Raw genomic sequence first — 20,272 nt, 5'->3', positions numbered from 1 at the left:
TAAAATTAATTAATGTAAGTAATATTTGAGTTTTAAGATTACATGGTTTTCATATCACTTTATATCTCTAGTAGAATTTTCAAAAGTTCTGAAGTAATTTAGGAGCTTAAGTCCCATTCTCAAAAGAGGCTGACGCTTGAAATTCAATTGGATTTAAGCTCCTAAAATCACTTCAGATCTTATGACAATTGTACTCCATATCTTTAATTTCCAGAGGGCAGGTGGGTTGATTCCTTTTCTGATTGTAAGTTTTACAAAAATGTAAATATAAAGGTAACAGGTTTAAAACATGTACATAATTCTCTTTTAATATGCATCCAGATTTTTGCATCCTTCTGAAAGGAACTGTACTGAATTGCACTGACTTCAAAAGCAGATTGATATCCAATGTTATTTCTAGTATTACAATATGTTAAAAATTCATTTGAAAAAAGTGATTATTTTAATGCAAAATTACCTCAAGATTTAAATTTTTCAAGTAGGACAATTAATTACTATATTATAATGAATATATAAAAAAGGGAATATATACGACCATCTCTACGGACCTGATCCTACATCATGTGAGTAAGGGATATGGGACTGGGCCATATTACAACATCATTAGTAGTTTGCTGTAATTGATGTTTCAGTTTCATAGTTTGTGACATCTCCAAGACTCCAAATTAAGCTTTATTGTACATTGTCAGCTGTGCTCATTCCTTAAATTAAATGCTGTAATAAACAAGGAGCATTATTATTTTAAAAGAAATTATTAGAATGTACAAATTTAGCTTCAAAATGCTGCATGATTTTTTAACACCAAAAACTATGCACCAAGAAGAGAGATTGGAGATTTGATATTTTTTGTTCAGCAGTATTCATTTACTGTTTGTGGATGATCCCCACAACTTACAGTTTGTGACTGGAAAGCTGAACAAACCTACACACACCCCTGAATTAGTATTCAGCCTGTGCATATAAACCCTGATCCAACAAAGTACCAAAGCATGTGCTTAAAGTGAAGTAATATATTAAAATGTTTTGCTAGATTGGGGCCACAGTTCCACCTAACAAACTGAGGAGGAAAATGTTAATGTTTTTATGAATGACTAGAAGAAACTCTACTATCTTACAGTATCACATTATGCATTACCACACAATACCAGATCCTCAGCGGGTATATGTCTACGTTGACATCCCTGGAGACTACACTACATCAGCTGAAGATCTGGCCTTCCGAAAGCCACTTGACACGGTACAAAAATAAAAGGAGTACTTGTGGCACCTTAGAGACTAACAAATTTATTAGAGCATAAGCTTTCGTGAGCTACAGCTCACTTCATCGGATGCATTTGGTGGAAAAAACAGAGGAGAGATTTATATACACAACCAGAGAACATGAAACAATGGGTTTATCATACACACTGTAAGGAGAGAGTGATCACTTAAGATAAGCCATCACCAGCAGCGGGGGGGGGGGGGGGAGTACAAAAATAATGATTCCTCAGAGCAAACTAAGACTAAAGAGAGTAGTTAAGACACTGGCAGGAATTGAGGAGATCTGGTTTTAATTCCTAGTTCTGCCACAGACTTCTTATGTAACCTTGGGCAAGTCGTTTTTTGGTCTGGGCCTCAGTTCCCTCTCTGAAGAATGAAGATAATTCTTTCACTCTCTTATCCTTTGCCTGTATTGTCTGTCTAGACTGCAGAATGTCAGAGGCAGGAACAGTCTTACTGTGGGGATGTCTATACTGCAATTAAACACCCGAGGCTGGCTCGCGTCAACTGGCTTGGGATGTGAGGCTGTAAAATTGCGGTGTAGACATTTGGGCTCAAGTTAGAGCCCGGGCTGTGGGACCCTTCCCCTCACAGAGTCCCACGAGTATTTAATTGCAGTGTAGACATACCCTATGTGTCCATACAGTGTTGATCACCATAGGGCCCCAATCTAAGTTGGGGCCTGTAAACACTACCATAATATAAATAAGTACAAAAATGACAAAAGAAAAAATGTCTGACATAGTTGTTGCCTACTTCTTAGACTTACCTGCTGCTGTTCTTTATCATCTGATTTAATAGCAAGTATCAAGCTCCTAGTGAATGTCTGTAGTTCAAAATATTTCTGTTTGTGATTCTCCAATTCATTTTCAATGAACCTAACTTCTTCATTCTGAGGGGAAAAATAGATATAATTCTCCAAATAATAATTAGTATTGGATAAAATTATGACATTAAATGTACCTATATTCAAATAAAAAGGAACAATGAGTTTCTTATTGTTATGATAAAAGTAAAATAGGGTAAAACCAAATAATTCTAGAGAATAAAGATTTCCTGTGAAAAACTGGAAAAATTCCTCAGGCTTAGCACTGTCTGATTTTATTACTTTGGTTTGATAATTAGGCATTAAGACAGAACAAGGCATGTTTTATAAGGCTTTAGAAATTAACACAATTGGGGCATTCTAACTGGCTGTGAGTGATGTCATACTAGGCTTATAATGCTTAGTAAATGCATAGGCCAAACCATTTCTTCTGATCCTATATAAACTCAATTTATTTATTTGGCATATGCAATCAATGATGTTCAAGGCACGAAGACCTCCAAGAAGCTGAGTCATTTTGTATATTAACTGCATAATAGCAATCACACTACAGACAAAGCATTTCAGGGAAATTACTGTACTCCTCTAGAGCACTTTTAATAAGCACTGTCTTTTGGCCCCAGAGAGGAGAATCTCCTCTATTACCTTAAAGGAAGTTTCTACCTCTCTCCCAGGCAAAGTTAGTCTTGAAAATGTAAACCAACTGTGAGACACAGACAGCAGCTAGGCCACTGCTGCCGCAGGAAGCTTGAAATGGAAAGAAGTGAGGGAAAAATCCCTAAATTCCCTAATTCCATGGCACCCAGAAAAAAACACGTGTTATATGGAGTCAGCTAAGTTTGTACACCCAAGGATCACCTCAATAACCTTCCTCAAAATCCAAAGGCCAGCATGTAAATAGTGATGCATTGACAGTAAACTATTTTGTTTGGAGAATGGGAAGAAAATTTTTTCAAAGGCTCACCCAAAATACTAAAGCTTGTCTGCTTAACTTTCTGAGGTTGGGACTGAGCCAGACACTGCTCATTCAGACAGCTACTGAGCCACAAGTTGGATGCACTATTGCTGCTCCTGGCACTAATCCACCAGCTGCTCCAGTAGAGAACAAGAAGAGGAGCTGGGATCAAGCTGGTGCTACACAGAGTGGAGGTCTTGAAGCCTGCCTCTTTTCCACCACTGTTTGCCTGCCCATAGTTTGCAGATAGTATCTTAGATGTGATCACAGGATATTAGAGAGAGAGTCTGGGTGAGGTAATACCTTTTATTAGTCCAATCACAGATATTACTTCATCCACCTTGTCTCTCATTGTTTACAGAGACAGTATTAGGGGGGAGTCTATAAACTGTTTTCCCCTACCAACCCTGACTCCTACCCAAGAAAACCCTCTTCTTTATCTGCTCCTCCACTAATTAGGAGACACCAACCCACCTAATTCAAAAGCCAAAGAGTACTCATCCCAAACCAATAACCTAGCCCATCATTGGAGGGGACCTGCTAAACCACTCCACAGCCAATCTATTGCTACCAATGCCGATAAAGGAATGAATCTTTGCACATTTAACTCCTCTTTCCATGCCTTCAATAGCTATTCCCTGGATAACTGAAATCCAGCCTAGAAAAGTAGTAGCTGGAAATTCAGCATCTGATTGCTTAAAATAGCCTATGTGAAATGAGCTGGTGGTTTCAAATTCCCAGTTTCCACTATCCATAGCACCTCAGATATTACAGTGACATGCACACTATAAATACCCAAATAGAAAAGAAAAACCACCACAACTGACATCCTCATTGACAGACCCAGCAAAACAGCAGTGTACTAGTCTCTCTCTCTCTCTCTCAAGATGGTCCCTTCATGTCAGATTCATGGCATTCTGGTAAGGGAGTGTGGGAAAGCACTGACAGTGCCAACACAGTAGATAAACAAGAGGGATTCAGCCAGGCATTTCTCAGCCATTCTATAAACAATGAACAACACATATTATTGGATTTATAAAGCACAAGTTTAATATCTAGATAGCAAATCTCTTAAATCAAAAGTTCAGATTTAACTTCAGGTTCAGTAAGTACTTCAGCTAACTCCCACATATGCCTTACTAGACTTACTGCACTGTATATATTCTAAGTTAATTTCCTGCACATAAAAATATAATTTCCCCATGGTATTTAATCCCTTTGCAAAGATCAGTTTATGGGAAGATTATATGTAATTAACTACCTGTGTTCTGTTTAGATTTTCAAGATTAAGAAAATAGTGTCTCTGCAAAAGGTGTCCAAATGATGGCGCTGAACACCAGTTTTCCACAGGATAAAAACAGATATCAATATGCAGAAACTACATCACAGTCAGTGCAAGATTTCTCCCATATGTAGTCTTCAGCCTTCCTCACCACTTCTGCCTCAATTCTGTTCTGGAAGACTCAGTTTTAGGGATGAGAGGGTAATTTGGTATCCATGCCAATGTAGCATTTTCTTTTTGCTGCGACTCCCAAGAGATTGTCAGCTTTTGCTAGCAGTTTTTGGCATATAGATTTATGTCTGCTAGAAACTGAACTGAGATCAACAAATTATTTTGCAACCATGTTTTTTTCTTCCTACATTTATTCATTCCCTAGCTAAGAATTTCTGAATGCAAAGTCAATAATAATCCATGCATACACACAACATGCTTTCACTGTTACACTGTTCATTAAGCTTTCGGGAGAAATACGTATAAAAAACTTCACAATATAGAGCACTTAGAAATAAAGAATTAATAATGAGCACCAGGAAGCTTGAATACTGGTGCCATAAATAGTGATGTTACAAAGTAATTCTTTCAACAAACATTGGAGTTCACATGCCACTAAAATAAATACCAAACATCATTATTTCAGTTAAGGATTCATTACACGTTCTTCTCTTTGAAAAAAATTTAAGCCTTCCTAAATTGAAGGAGTGTAGGTAAACTGCATATACTATATATTTCAACAACCAGGCATGATTATGTTTTTCTTATTGGATGGATAAAATGCAAATCAGAACTCAAAGTGGCTCTTTTTGATCTAATAATTTTTGAAGGCATATCCTAGTTGTTTGGCTCAAACTGTAAATTAATTTGAAAAATCATCTTCTGTGAATGTATAAATGTGCATGTTTGCAGATTTGAGACGTGGAATCGTAGTTTGCTGCAGATACCAGAATTTGTAGCTGTTTTGTACAATTCAGTGCATAATTTACAATGAACAGCAAGAAATTAAGGAAATGGTGTTAGCATGATTTTATTTTTCCTTTACATAATCAATATAAAAAGCCAAATTTCAAAATCATTTAAAATTAGGTCCACCCATCTGTTCATATGATCATTTGGGCCTGCAATGATGTATATAAACCAATTCCTACAGAAACTTTCAGGTTTCGGTAGTAAGAAATTATTGCATGTGCAAATTTACAAATCTAGTTAAAAGGCATCTGAAAACTTTGGCAAAAGAGTGTGCAAAAATGTTCTGCAGAATAGGCATTCATTTATTTTATTGTGTTATTTTAAAAACCTGTGAGACTTAATACTATGTTCTGGACATGAAAGTTATGCATACAGATTTATTTCAGACTGGTTATGATTTCACATTAATAAAACCTGTCTTTCAGTTAAGATTAAGTGATAATCAATTTCCCATTATGCCTAACAATCCGGGATGAATTTTCAGCAGACCCAATCTTGGTTGGTGTAGCTATTTTTGTATACAACACATTTTCCATGAACAAAATGGACAGTTAAACATGTATTTGCCATTATGCAAGCCCTAATGTAATTGACAAACATTGTGAACTGACTTTTATAGGCTTGCTGAAGAGTTGGTCCTAACAATACATTTAATATAGTAGCTTAAAGAAAATATTCTCTTTTGGTAGAAAAATCAGCTTAATGGGATTTGTTGCTGATGAAAGCTTGCAAGTCAGCAATTTACTCAGGGCTTTGGTCCAGTAAAAGCTAGCATGCATATTTATGCAGAGAACATGTGACCATGAAGACTAATAGTTTATGTCAAAACCTAATTAAAAAAAACAAACAAGATTCTGTAGGGCATGCTGTCACAACAAGCCATTCAGTTCAGTGACAAGTGACATTAAGAAAAGGTCATTTGCCATCCATATTCATCCTGCATTGCCCTTACCCTGAACACACTGCCCAGAGGATTCATTTTTGTGCCCCTAAGGATATAGTCTATTTTACTTTTTAAAATATTTTATTCTTTTAGAAACAGGCTCTATTCTAATAAAAGCCATATATTTTACAAACAAGGAAGTTACAAATTTGTCAGTTTCACACAGAAAACACAAGGTATAAAATGAAGCCATGGCAACTCTTACCTGAGCTATAACAAACATGTAACCTTTACAATTTTGGCAGAAGATCGTGAATGTCAGGGTATCCAGTATTTTTTTCATGTTACTGTTTCAAAGACAACTCTATCTAGTCATATTATAACTAAAATGGGCAGCAATGTTGTTATACTGTGGTCTACATTATTAAAGCCATTTCTTTCTCAGACCTTCCTGCTTTATTAGAGGACTCTAGCTGTGATGTTGCCTCCCAATGCTGGCAGTATTAGGCTATATATTTAAAATAAAACCCAAAAGAACAGACTCCTGGCACAAAGAATGTTTGTATTTGATGAAAACTGTAGCCCATGGGATTATTTTGCTAGCTATTATATTTTACTAATCCACCCAGCAGTATCAATTAATATGTTTTTTTTTCTGAAATTAATCCATTTTATTCTTATATTTTATCAGTATTAATTCCATCTGAATTTAGGATGTTTTGAGGCATGTGTTTCCTAATAACAAGTTTTGCTGAAGTGCAAGAAGCCTACTGGCCTGTAAGATCCGTTAAAATCTGCTATATAGCAAAAAGTATGATCAGTTATAAATATGTCAGCATAAATGCTGGCAACCTTTGGCACAGATAAAAATGGTCCCTTAACTTTGGGGAACCAAAGGGAGGAACTATCCACATCACATCACAGGTTTATCTGGCTTCTACAACCAGTTGGTAACCACAGGGTACACCACAATTTGGAGATCGTCAAGAGAGCCTAGGTTGCCAGTTTTGGAATGAAATAATCCTTATTAATATATTTAGAAAGTAAGTGTCATAATCCACTAACCAATCGGAGAAGGGTACCCATAAATTTCTTAGGGTACGGAAATAAGATTTGAGTATAGTAGGTTGGGCCTGAGTTCTTAGTATTTGAGTTCGGTTCTGCTAAATTCAGCTCTTATAAATTCTAAGCTCTATCTATCTACTATCACGCTATCAGCTCAGCTTGTGCAGTATAGTATAACTACTCAACATTCCTAACCATTGGGGAAGCCAGCACCATCACATGATTGGGCATGCCAGGAGCGAGGCTGGTCCTTCACCTCCTATTACCAAGTCCTCAAGGAAGGGTGCGAGTATGTTAGGTTAAGGTACTTATAATAGAAATGGTACCACAAGGAGTTTTGGAATTCTTTTACTGTTTTGCAGTTATAAGTTTCATTGCATTTCTTATTTTTATGTTAATTTCAATAAAGATTTTATCAATTTGGTATTGTCCTCAGTTTCTGTTCTTGCCAAGCACCCTGAGAATCCTCTCCCAATATAGAACTCTCTGAGTTCTTGAAAAAAGAAAAGGAGTACTTGTGGCATCTTAGAGACTAACAAATTTATTTGAGCATAAGCTTTCGTGACCTACAGCTCACTTCATTGGAGGCACCATGAAAGCTCACAAAAGCTTATGCTCAAATAAATTTGTTAGTCTCTAAGGTGCCACAAGTACTCCTTTTCTTTTTTGCGAATACAGACTAACACGGCTGCTACTCTGAAATCTGAGTTCTTGAACTCTGTAGTCTGAATTGGATAAGAACCTATAAATCTTCTGGGCGGATGCAATCAGTGGCGAGCCATAACAACTAACCCATCAAATTCAGGTCAACAAAATGCACATTTCATTTAAAAAATTAAATGAAAAAGATGGTATGTTTTAAACGCTAAATAAATTGCCTTGGTGTGAGACACCCAGTGGAAGCTATAAGCTGCTAGAATCATAGTAATTTAGCTGCTATGAAGGACTGATGCTGATGCTTCTTTCTGTGTTCCTTTCATTTTGCAGAAACAAAGAACCAATGGCTAAGAACCCACAAATAGATGACGGAGCTATTATCACAGCCTGAATGCTGGAACAGAGGTCTTCTTGTGGTTGGGGTGAATTCCACCCTTCCACATTTCTCCCGGCAAAAAACCTGTTTGAGCTTTCTGTGTAAGGGGAATGTCTCTCTCAGCATTACAAGATCTCAAACACTTACCTTATAATCCAAAAGAGAGCTCATCTGATCCACTTCAGAATTACTAATCATATCACTTTCTTCATCATCTATAATTTCTATTTTCTGAAATAAAAGTGAAAGGTATTTCGTTCAGAAAACTAAACTCTTGAATTTCTAGCTTGCTAACAGAAGTCTCTACATTACTCTACTATTAAACTTAAGAAACAATAATTGCATCTCTCAAATTATAATGGAAGAGTCCTAAGGAGATTTCTTTTGCCTATTTACAAATTATTTTGAATTTTGAGTACTCATTAGATGGCAATCATGCACTCTGTTCACATGCAGAGCTCCAGGGAGGAAGCTACCTGAGGCAGTGTACACCCAAAGTTAGGACAATGTTGCCATGGTGACTCACTTTGTTTACTGTGGAGGAGCTAGCTGCTGCCATATTTTTGTTGATTAAATTAAATACTGCATTCTCCTTACAGCATGCACAGGTGGCTTTGGGGGAAAATTTATTTCTTCTACTGACTCTTTGTGAGAGATCATCATACCAGCCATGTAGAATGTTTATTCCTCTAGAATCAGAAAGCAAGACAGACTACTATGATGAATGACTGCAAACCAAGGAATCTCCTACTGGCAAGTTTCGACTGGTTTAATTTTTGCCCTTCTATAGTAAAATCTCTCTTTTTTAAAAAATGGCTCCTCATCTAGTCTGTTTTAGGACTTTGGCAACAATATTACGATAGCTACAGGAATTGACCCAATCTTTTTTAAGTAAAATGATCCGACAGGGATGGGACTCAAGTTTCCTGTACCTCTTCTCCCTCTTCCAGCACCAATGGAAACAGAGAAATTAGTGGTAGGAAATTGGGGAGTTCAATTATATATTATGAAAGAAAAATACATTTGTCTCCATCTGTTAAAACTCTGAGTCTAGACGTATGGAAACTAAGAAAAGGATCATCATCGAAGAGGAAGAACATCCTCTTTTTTGTAAACATTCTAAGACAGTAACATTCTCTTCAGGTAAAGACAGGTTGAGAGTACATATAAGTGATTTATGGGTAGCGTCCAACTTGTGTGTAGGTGAAGGGATCCCTTCCTGAACACCATATGATGTTTCCAGTGAAGGTATAAAGGGGAAATGAGGACAGTAAGGAGATTTTGGGGGGATAGCAAATAGGGGGAATCCCCCTTTACTTCCTGCAGACGTCTGCATTAGAAGATCTCCAATCCTGATTGTAGCAGTCCCTTCCAATGCTCTACCTCCCATATGCATTTGGGGGCTTGCTGGGGCCCCCTAACATCTACTGCAGGTATGTTCTTCAGGGCCAACCAACTTCTCCCACAACAAATCTCAGGAGATGGATCAGTTCTAACAAGCTAAACTTGTATTGCTTGCCAGCCAATGAGCATACATAGGATCTTCAGCCTTCTGAGGAGACTCTATTGGTTCATCAGGGGGCTGGCTGACTTAGTTTTTTTTCCCCCCAAATAGATCCTGATAACTATCTGAGATCCGACCATCAATCCTGAAGCCAATATTCCTTTGTTTGTGGAATTCAGATTGGGGGAGGGGCAGGAAGGCTAAAATCCAGTTTATGACAGAAACTCAATTGTGACTTATCTATGGAGATCTCACACATCACTAATTCTAAGGTATTTAAATTTTACCATAAAAATTAACATATTTTCCCTAAATTCTATAACCTACTGCCCTTTTGAAGGGTTAAAATCCATTACTGATGTAATAATCTAGTATATGGATTTGTGTACAGGCCCAAAGTCCAGAGTTTGGTCAAGAGATCAGAGGCCTAGCAATAGCTAAGAGAAAGCAGAATAACCAAAAATAACCTTGCTTTTGCTAAGATATGCCTGGTCAGCAAAACGCCAGATGTTGGGGGCAATAATTGTGTCTTATTCAAAGTTGCAAATAGAACAAAGAAGTTAGTTTCTTCTGTAGGGAAATATTCTTCCCACACATCCAACCTTGAGTTTATGAAAGGTTCAAGCATGTCAGTATAAGATATGGCCTCCTCCCACCTCTCTTTCACATGGCACCAATGCCTGCCTTAAAACACAAATGAACAACTTGAAAGACAATCTTTATTGTCATCTACTTTCACTGTTTCTTTGCTTTTACCCCTAGATATGTATCTGTTGGACAATCAAAGGAGCTACTTCATTCCTATGGACCCCAAATCAGAATTCAACATATATATTTTATACTAATACATTTATTAAAGTACTAATTAAATGTTAAATGTTATGTTGTTAACTTGAGACCATGGGCGGAGACATGATGTAACCTCTGACCACTGGCTACTGTGCTATCATGTCTTGCTGCTAGACCTATCCGGGGTTGTGGGACTACACATTCACTTTCCCTGGCCCACGGAAAATCCATATATTCCATGGTAATCAATTGATTGACAGTGTCTCTGAGCCTAATCAGATGACACTCCGTCAGCGCTGTACGTAATAAACTCCTGTGCTTGACCTCTACACGGTGTGGATTTATGTCCTTTATCTTTTTATCTGAGTGTTTATTTTTATAACCTTGAAAATTATTTAATTTAATCACTGTTCTTTTAAACAGCAATAAAATTGGTTAAATTTATTATACCTTAGCCCACAGAGATTAAATACTGATTGAAATAGTAGAATAAAAGCCTGCCCTAACACCATTATCTTCCTCATTGAGCCCACCACATACAAAAGTCGAGAAATATAGATTCAGTAATTTCAGGTGTTTGCAGTTTATCTCTTTGATTTACTGGCAAGAATGCCAGCCTCCTATCACAAACTGATTTATATTCATTCCATCTGCTCGAAATCTAATTTAAATATGAATAAAAATAAAAACTATCTCATGGGCACTGTAAAAGCCCATAAACGTGACACGCTTTGTTCTGTCATAACACACTTTCAGAATCATTCTTCTCACTGAGTTTTTTCTCAAAAATATAACACATTGGAAAATACCACCTAAGTGCTAAATACTGTCAAAATAAACATTTTTCAACATGAAATATGGTAGTAATACTGTATTGTGATTGAAAGAATTTATGTTTAACACACTGGCCTTTTACATTCTTAATTAGATATATGTTTGAAAAGTGTAAACCTCTCAATTTTTCACAGAATTAGGTAAAAACACCCAGATAAAAATCTTACTACTTGACAGAATTAAAAATAAATTGATAGTAAAAGTATATGAACCAAATTCATCAAACAGCAGAAGTAAGGCTACCTCAGTGTAGTCTATGGAGTCGTACCTAATTACTCAATGGTGAATTTGCCCCTATATTGTCATGCAGTACACTGGGGCTTTCCAAGACACAAAATTATTAAACACATTATAGTGAGACATGTACCAAGGTCTCTGGGGCATCTGGTCTCTGAGGTTCACAGAATATCTCAGGCTAGCTGTAACCAAATAAGGTATCAGTACTGGGAGGAGCTCCATATGGCACCTCTACAACCACACAGAAGTTCCTTCCTGGATCAGGGCCTAACCATTCAACCTGAATTTAATTGTTTCAAGCCTAGCTAGTACACCAAAACTAAGCAGGACAAAACACTCTTTCAGTACTTCCACATGTCCCTATACACAGGGCATAATTCTACTGAAGTGACAGTGTTCCAGAGCGGAGTAGAGTGGAAGAATTACTCAGGACTTTGGAGATGAAAGAGACTAGAATGTAGTAATGCAGTTACACTAAATAGCCTCCTAAAACACACGATTTCTACTCATTATATGGAAAATATTTTTACATTTTTTGATTGTATATGCACAATTCTATCAATAACTGTTTATTTTTAGTATTAAAGTTATAAAACAGGGTTCTTTTTAACAGGACATGAAAAATCTCCACTAACTTAGACGTACTGCCTTTGGAAGATAGTTTATACAGCAATAATTAAGAAGGTCGAATTGGTAGGATATGGAAAAAGTGTACATACCACATTATCTGCAGATAATGTATTTTGGTCCTCTTCTTTGTGACCAATTTCTTCATTTTGAATAACTTCACTGGTTTCTTCTGCAGAAATAAATGAGCTATTACATCTTCCTTGGAGTGTTGGCTTTAGTACCCTATGCCCTTTTTATGGAATTCCTTCAAGATATATTTATGTGGTGATGCCTTCTATGACTTTTAAGCCAAAGTTTATTTGTAATTTAAAAAATTGCATATAATTAATGTTTGACACAAATATTTCAAAATCACATTTATACCAATCACTGCCTGAGAAGATAGACATTACTCCTGTCAGTTACTCTCCTACAAAATACACCAATTTCTTACTGCTTATAGCTTCAGGCTTGGGTTTTCAAAGGAGCTTAAGGGAGTCTGGCACCCAACACCCTCTGAATTTCAACAGGAGTTGGGTGTCAAACTCCCTAAGCCTTTGAAAATTCCAGCCTAAAAGATATGGGGTACATATATGTGTGGGTTTGCCTGTCTGTGTATCTCACTCACATGCATGCATACACCCCCATGTTGGTGTATTGGGACCACTAAACCCTGGTCTACAATACAGAATTATTTCGGTATAAACCGAACAGCTGATTGGATGGTTCATTGGTTTGTACCTGTATGGCAATCCCTATATTCCCAGTTAATTCATACTGCTCTAATTGCAGACATACATTCACAGTAACTATGGATCTGTGTAAGGCAGCCGCTTCAGTTCAGGAAGCTTCATAGCTCCTTCGGGGCCCTGAATCATAAGAGCTACAAAATCTTACTGCACTGCCCAGGGTCATTGTGGAAAACAAGGGAGACATCTTTATTATTTTATACAAATAGGATATGTATCTCAGTTTTACCAGATGGATATTTAATTTCCTCATAGACTTTTGTTGTTTTAACTCACTTCTCTGACTGCAATGTAGCATTAATATTTTGTTTTGATGAAGCTGTTTTGTGTCACTTCCATTGCCTGCTTGTCACAGGCTTCTGGAGAAAGTTCTGCAGGTGCTGAAAATAGTTAAGCCTGTCAATTTATCACTGGTGGTAAACAGTTGGGCTGCAGCCCAGAGATCAAGTCTAAGAGTAGTAGACCAATTGGTTCCACCCAGAGAAGGGTGAAGGAAGCAAAAGCTGTCACCAGAGAGGTGCACATGAGGGGAACTGAAAAAGGATCTAAAGTGTAACTTGCCCTGTAATCTCAACAGTCACCATTTGTTTAGTTTGACCAGTGAATCCAAATTTCCAATATGAAGAACCAGTTCTTCAACTAGTGTAAATTGGCACAGCTCACTGACCTCAGAGCTGCACCAATTTACACCTAATGTGGATATAACTAACGCAGTATGGACAAAAGGGCCATTTAATGTTACAAGTGAACCATAATGTTTTCCATTTTCTGATTTTGATAAAGTATATTACCTTAATTTTGCATCAAGTTATGGTTTTGATGTTTGTTTTTCATCAGCTACTTTTAAAGAGTAGCAGCCTTCACCAGCCTCATTCCACTTATTTCACTTACCTAGTTAGTTTTTTTTACTCCTGGGGGAATTTTGCACCACTGCACGTGCGCATAATTCATATGCCATGCATATTTTTGTGTAAAAAGAAAAGGAGTACTTGTGGCACCTTAGAGACTAACAAATTTATTAGAGCATAAGCTTTCGTGAGCTAGTGAGCTGTAGCTCACGAAAGCTTATGCTCTAATAAATTTGTTAGTCTCTAAGGTGCCACAAGTACTCCTTTTCTTTTTGCGAATACAGACTAACACGGCTGCTACTCTGAAACCTGTCATATTTTTGTGTGTGACAGAAAATAGCTTCTGTTGGAAATTTATTGAAGTTCTACCTTTTGCTCACTAGAGGGTGCTATGGCACTAGACCAAAGCAGCCTCAGCAGAAAATAACTTCGGCTGGAAAGTTGCTGCAGTTTCGCCTTTTTCCCACCAGAGTGCTGTGGCGTTGGAACAGAGCCACCACTCAAGGCCAGCTAGGGAAGAGAAAGAGCCTGTAGTGTCTTCTCCATAGCACAGGGCCACAGGGGTGAAGAAGGTGCAGGGCCACATGCAGATGGGAGGAGGGGGTACAGTGCCACATGGGGATGAGGAGAGTGGGTGTCTGAGTGGGGGTGGAGGGACACATTTGGACAGGGGGTGCAAAGACATATGGGGGTGAAGGGACACAGAGATGGCGCAGATGTGCCTGACTGAATGGGAGAGGCTGGGGTCAGCCAGGGTCTGCATGGGAGAAGCTCCCTAACAAACCCTCCCTGCCCCCCTCAGAAATCTATTCCATACTTTTCCCACCCATACTTAACAATGCCAAGTTCACACCCAGGCTCCTTCCCAGCAATTACACTTCCCTCTCCCTCAGCTCCTCTGTTACCCCTGATTCCCCCAAGCCTTTGCACCGCTTCTGAGGGGTGCAGGAAATACGGTTCTGTATTGTAGTTTAAATGAATTATTACTCAGAGTTATGTATTAATATGCCTAGTAAGGAATCTATTTATCAAAAAACATTTCCTGAATCGTTTTTGTCGTCTGTATTGTTATAGACATACTGGCTGACAGGTATTTTGAAATAAAATGACCAGAAATTATTCAAACTGCTGTGATTATATTGTGTTAAATATACAGACTTTTACAGAGTATTAAAATATTGTGTGCAAAATTTTTACTTTTTTGGTGCAGAATTCCCCCAGGAGCAGTTCTTTTCAACTCTCTGAAAGTCCTTTTGGAACCTAGAGTTGTATTTTCCGAAAAAGTTAAAAGGGTGATTACACAGCTCCGATAAAACAGCTGTTGCGTGTAATTCTGGACTACTTATCTTCTCCAGGAGTGTCAGCTCTTTTTTCAAGCCCTCATTGATATAATTAGCCTCTCTCTCTCTCTCTCTCTCTCTCTCTCTCCTCTCATAAAGTCTTTATTATGGGGTTAGCAGACTGGAGACTTAAAGTTAAGTGACAGTCAGTGCCAATAGAAGACATAATGTCTGCGACCCAACAATAAAACTGAAATCATCATTTTGGCATACAAATAGATTCAAGTTTTAAAGATTTTTAGAGTCAAAGTCCACTACTATATCAAAGGGGGTTTAGTTACAATTTAGTCCAACAGCTTTTTCACAGACTTGGGCAGGGTCTAATAAAATAGTTTACTTATTTTTAATTAACCCATTTTAATTTTCCATAAAGGTTCTCTTTATTGCCTCCTAATCCATTTTGAACTACTTTCTGGGTTGTGGCTGGTAGGAAAAGAATCTTTATGCTGAAAATAAAAATCTCTTTAATTTTTGTTACTAAGGAAATCCTGTCTTTGTCCATAGCTCCATAAGCTTTATTATAGTCATATTCTCCTTGCCTGGATCCCTTACAGCGCTCTGTTCAGCTTCAAAAGGCCTACCTCAATGAATATTGAGTCATCCTTCACTTTAAATGGCATAACATTCACTTTTCTTTCTTTAAAATAAACATCCTACTGGACCAGTTCCTTCTCCCTCAGGCAAGTCAAGGATTCTCATACTTTGGCATCTTCCTTGGATTTCAATCAGTTCTACCCAATTCTGTATCATCTTATTCTATTTATAGTTGAATTTGACAAAGACATCACGAGTTTGTTCCCAACAGTTCTCAATGTCCCTAACTCTTTCCTCTATACCACTCAAACAAATTGACAAGATCATATGTGGCATACAAAGCTGCAACAGTGTGCACTAAAACAGACTTCCTTTTAGTTTAGCGAGCCCAGGGCTTATTGATCACTTCTAATCAGAAGCGCTGGGAGCAATTAGTTCAACTTTTGAAGCCAGTGAAACGTGCAAAGGTGGCAGTTCATCTCCTTTAGGGCCCAGAGTTTTAATTTAAAAAAAGAGACACAGAAGACTGACTTTGGTCATTCTATTCTGTGTGACACAGCAAATGAGTTGATTGTCTAATTCCCATTTAACACTCAAACTCATGAAATTGTGAGGGTGGGAAGACAAATTCATTCTCTCTCTCTCACACACCCACCTCCAAACAGCGCTGTGCTACTGACTCTGCTGCCTAATTCTCTGCATTGTTACCAGGCTATTTAAAGAGGCTTTAATACTATTGTAGGTTTGTTTGGACTAGACTGTTCTGGTTGTGTTGTAACTCTAGTCAAACAACATGATTGTGTATTTGAGTTGATCTAGAGCAGTGATTCTCAACCTGCTTGTGGCCCAATCAGCACACAGCTGTGGCCCACGTGACATTCTCAGGGCCATAACTACGGCGGAGCAGGGGCTGCACCTGCCCCAGGCACAGAGCCAGCAGGAGGGGAGTGCAAAAATGGGGCAGTGCAGGATTAGGCCAAGCGTCAGCCCCCTTCTGCAGGACTGGGCCCAGCAGCATCGGCAGGAGGCCAGGGTGCTCAGCACTCCCCAAACTCTGCAAGATCGCAGATTCACTGACCCCAGCTAGAGCAGGCTTCCCATCACTAGGACCACAGTAGCAGGTGGGTAGGGCCTCTGGGCAGCTGAGCTACTGTCGAGGTAGAAGACCAGCCTGTGCGGGGAGGAGGATGCAGGGGGGTACAGCTGTGGGGAGGGGGGGTACAGCCGGTGCATGGGGGATAGACTCTAGATTGGGGACTGCTGGCTGGGAGCAGTCCCTGGATGGGGGGCTAGATATTAGGGCACAGTCCCTGGATGGGAAGGTTCAGTGCTGGGGGGCAGTACTTGAGGGTGCTGGGTGGGGGACTAGATGAAGGAGGGGACTGTCCCTTGGAGCAGAGCAGTGGTGGGGGGGCGGTCAGCACTGGACAGGGCACCCTGTTGCTGCAGGGCAGGCATGTGTGCCAGCCAAGTGTTGGGGTAGGGGGTCTGGATGCTGGGGGTACAGTCCCAGGTGGGTTGAGTGATGGGGGGCATTCCTGGCTGGGGGTAAAATGTGGGGAGGGGCTGGGGGGCAGTCCCTACATGGGGGGGGCTGGGCACATGGGGGAGGAGAGGGGGAAATCCCTGGCTGGGGGGTGCCATCTTTGCAGGCAGGCTCCGCAGCTGTGCTGCCAGCAGCACGAGGAAGTGAGGGTGGCAATACACCATACCATGCCACCTTTACAGTAAATTAATTCATTTTAACAGTTAATGTTTTGACTTATTTTGCTAATTTAAAATGCTCTCGGTAAACATTTGCCAGTGTTGAAATGAAAGGTACTATATCAGTTTGAATCATACTGCTGTCATATAACAAATACTAAACCTTATTTTATTTTTTTTTAGATCTACAGGTTTTGTGTGTGTGTGTGTGTGTGTGTGTGTGTGTGTGTGTGTGTGTGTGTCCCACATAATGCACAGAGAGCTACATATGTGGCCTACAATGGTAAAAAAGCTGAGAACCACTGATCAAGAGGAACTGACAGGTCTACTTATTTTAGTGTTTTAGAAAAAAAAAATAGAGTGCTCAGAGTGCTGAATGGGTGCTACAGTTTGTATAAATCTACATAATAGCTCAAAAACTTGCCTCTGCCACCTTGGCAAGGACAATGCCAAATGACTGTAATTTTAAAAATACTGGTTTGCATTTCAGAAGGCTGTTCATTTCATAGGTAAGAAAAGCAACTGTTTCAAGCACTTCTGAATGTACACACTAGAGAGAGATGAAAAGCACACAAATTGCAAAATATAATTAACAAAACAGTAGCAATTGCAGTTTCAAATACCTTGTGAACTTCCTTCAGATAAGCAGATTGATACTTCATCATTCCTGTCATTATCATCTCCCACTTCAGTAGCAGTTTCCTCTCCTGGAGTAAGTGCTGATTTAGCACCAGATTCAGGATGGTCACAGAAATCAGCAGGGCCTCCTCTAGGGGGTGGGACTTCAATCCCCATTAAACGATATTTTCGTCTTCTATTCCCAATCCAAGTCTTATAGAGAGAAATACAAATGGATGATATCAGAAATAGTAACAAAAGTCTAAGTCCTAAAACCAAGAGTAATGAACATTTCTGTGCGACAGGGAGAGGGCAAGATCCTTGGCCCAATTTTCACTGCTCTACCACATGCCAGTGGAACAAAGCAGACCAAAACCCACAGCATACTGTAAATCCTCCAGTGGTATAGCTCTCTCTCATTCCCCTCCACAAAGAGGACATAGCCAGAGAAAACTGGGCAGAGCGAGAGCACCACTATGCTTTGGCTTTCCACCGTAGTAAGAATAGCCTTTAGGAGTTATCAGTCACATTGCCCAGGGATGCTGTGGAATCTCCGTCATTGGTGATTTTTAAGAGCAGGTTAGATAAACACCTCTCAGGGATGGTCTAGATAATACTTAGTCCTGCCTTGACTGCAAGGGACTGGACTAGATAACCTTACGAGGTGTTAAGAGCAACCTTCAGGCCACTCCAAACTATGCAGGAACCTGGGGTAGCCTCAGGGTCAAGTAACCTTAAGGTGACTTAGAATCAGACAACACAACCTTACATTCCTTTCACATAATCCAAGTCACCACACCTCTCAACAGATAAAGATTTACACTTAAAAATATACAAGTATGACCATATAGCTGGTAATAGACATGCTTATTCTTTTTCCTAAATTACGAACATTAAAAGAACATTATTAAGATTGCAAAAAGTCAAGCATTCAAAAATTTAAAATGCCATAATTAAGGTTGCCTGTGGCTTCTTGTCTGATCTGTCTCTTCCCTCCCCACCCACATTGGCTCTCAATCTCTGACCCAGGCTCTGCATCCAGTGATTGGTCATCAGAATTGGTCATCCCCCTCCCTATCTCCATGTCCCAGTCTCTTTGTCCAGCCAGTCTCAATCTTTCTTGCCACCTAATCTCCCCTCACCTCCGTTCCTCCCCAAACTGGTTCCTTGTCCCAGTCTCCTTGCCCAACCAGTCCCAACTTCTCCTTGAACTCCCACTCTTGGTCTCTACACCCAGCCAGTCCATGTTTCTTGCCCCTCCAGTCCCAGTCTCAACAAACTTCTTGTTCCAATTCACTCCACTCCTCTTCTTCCCCTCCAAAGTCTGGTTTTCTGTTTCCTCTGTATTCAAATCAGGCAACTTCTTCCTCCTTGCTACTTGGGTGTCATCAGGGGAGTCACTGAAAGCACAGGAGACACAAGGTCTCTGGGATCAGTTCCCATTCCCAGCCCCACCCTGACTTTGGGATGGCACAGGCAGAGTCTGGTCAGATGTGAGCTGAGAGGCACTGTAACATGCTCGGTGAAGATAGAATCTTCAGATATTTTTAGCAGCTATATTCAAGTCATCTCTAATGAGCATGTGCAAATTGGGATTTTCTTCAAAGGTTTATAATTTGGCCAAAATTGGGCAGATTTTCACAGAGATAGAGAAGGCACATCCCCTGATAAATTTCTAGTTCTGGCTCCAAAGCATGGAGGTACTAAAGCATAAAAAATAGTTGCCAGAATTTTTTTAATATTGGCAAAATATTTATTTTTCCAAAATATTTATTTTAACTGTTTTGGCTGAAATTAAAAAAAGCCTGAAGACACTCACCATGGAAAATTTGAGCCCAAAGTGTTAAAGTTTTACAAAGCTATAAGAAACTGAAAACAGGGTCTTATAATGCAAAGCGTCTGGCAACTTTAACCACAGACAGGGATACCAGCTTTACCTACAAGACTTTGCCATGCTGTATGTAGCTTTTTTCAAAATCAAGTACTTTTGAAACAAAATTACTTTAAAAATGTTCAAACTGGTTACTCGTCACATTGTTTCTGATGATCCCTTGCTCTTGGATAATATGACCCTTCCCCTATCTACATTTTCATAATAAAAATGTACAATAGTTCCAAAAATGGGCAAATTATTTGAAGTTAAGGACTTTCTCATAAAATAATTTGCCATATATTTAACTTCCTTGTGATTATGGCAGCAATGCATGGTGCCAACAACTGTAGGGTTTCTGCAACATTA

At 39.1% G+C, this 20,272-nt stretch overlaps 1 protein-coding gene across 5 annotated transcripts in view; it reads right to left on the bottom strand.

The window, feature by feature from the left end:
• HDX (highly divergent homeobox) overlaps positions 1 to 20,272 on the bottom strand; it is an 88,563-nt gene that overhangs the window by 10,731 nt on the left and 57,560 nt on the right. For all 5 annotated transcript variants that reach the window (XM_038416951.2, XM_038416952.2, XM_043492114.1 and 2 more), the window contains 4 exons: positions 18,039 to 18,246; positions 12,351 to 12,430; positions 8,415 to 8,498; positions 2,030 to 2,152 (listed from right to left, as the gene is read on the bottom strand). In XM_038416951.2, coding sequence (XP_038272879.1) covers positions 2,030 to 2,152; positions 8,415 to 8,498; positions 12,351 to 12,430; positions 18,039 to 18,246 — 495 coding nt within the window. The remainder of the gene's footprint in view (positions 1 to 2,029; positions 2,153 to 8,414; positions 8,499 to 12,350; positions 12,431 to 18,038; positions 18,247 to 20,272) is intronic.

Source organism: Dermochelys coriacea, chromosome 9 (assembly GCF_009764565.3).
Source record: "Dermochelys coriacea isolate rDerCor1 chromosome 9, rDerCor1.pri.v4, whole genome shotgun sequence".
Classification (NCBI taxonomy): domain Eukaryota; kingdom Metazoa; phylum Chordata; order Testudines; family Dermochelyidae; genus Dermochelys; species Dermochelys coriacea.
The sequence above is the reverse complement of the archived record's forward strand: the minus strand, read 5'-3'. Positions and strand labels throughout refer to the sequence as shown.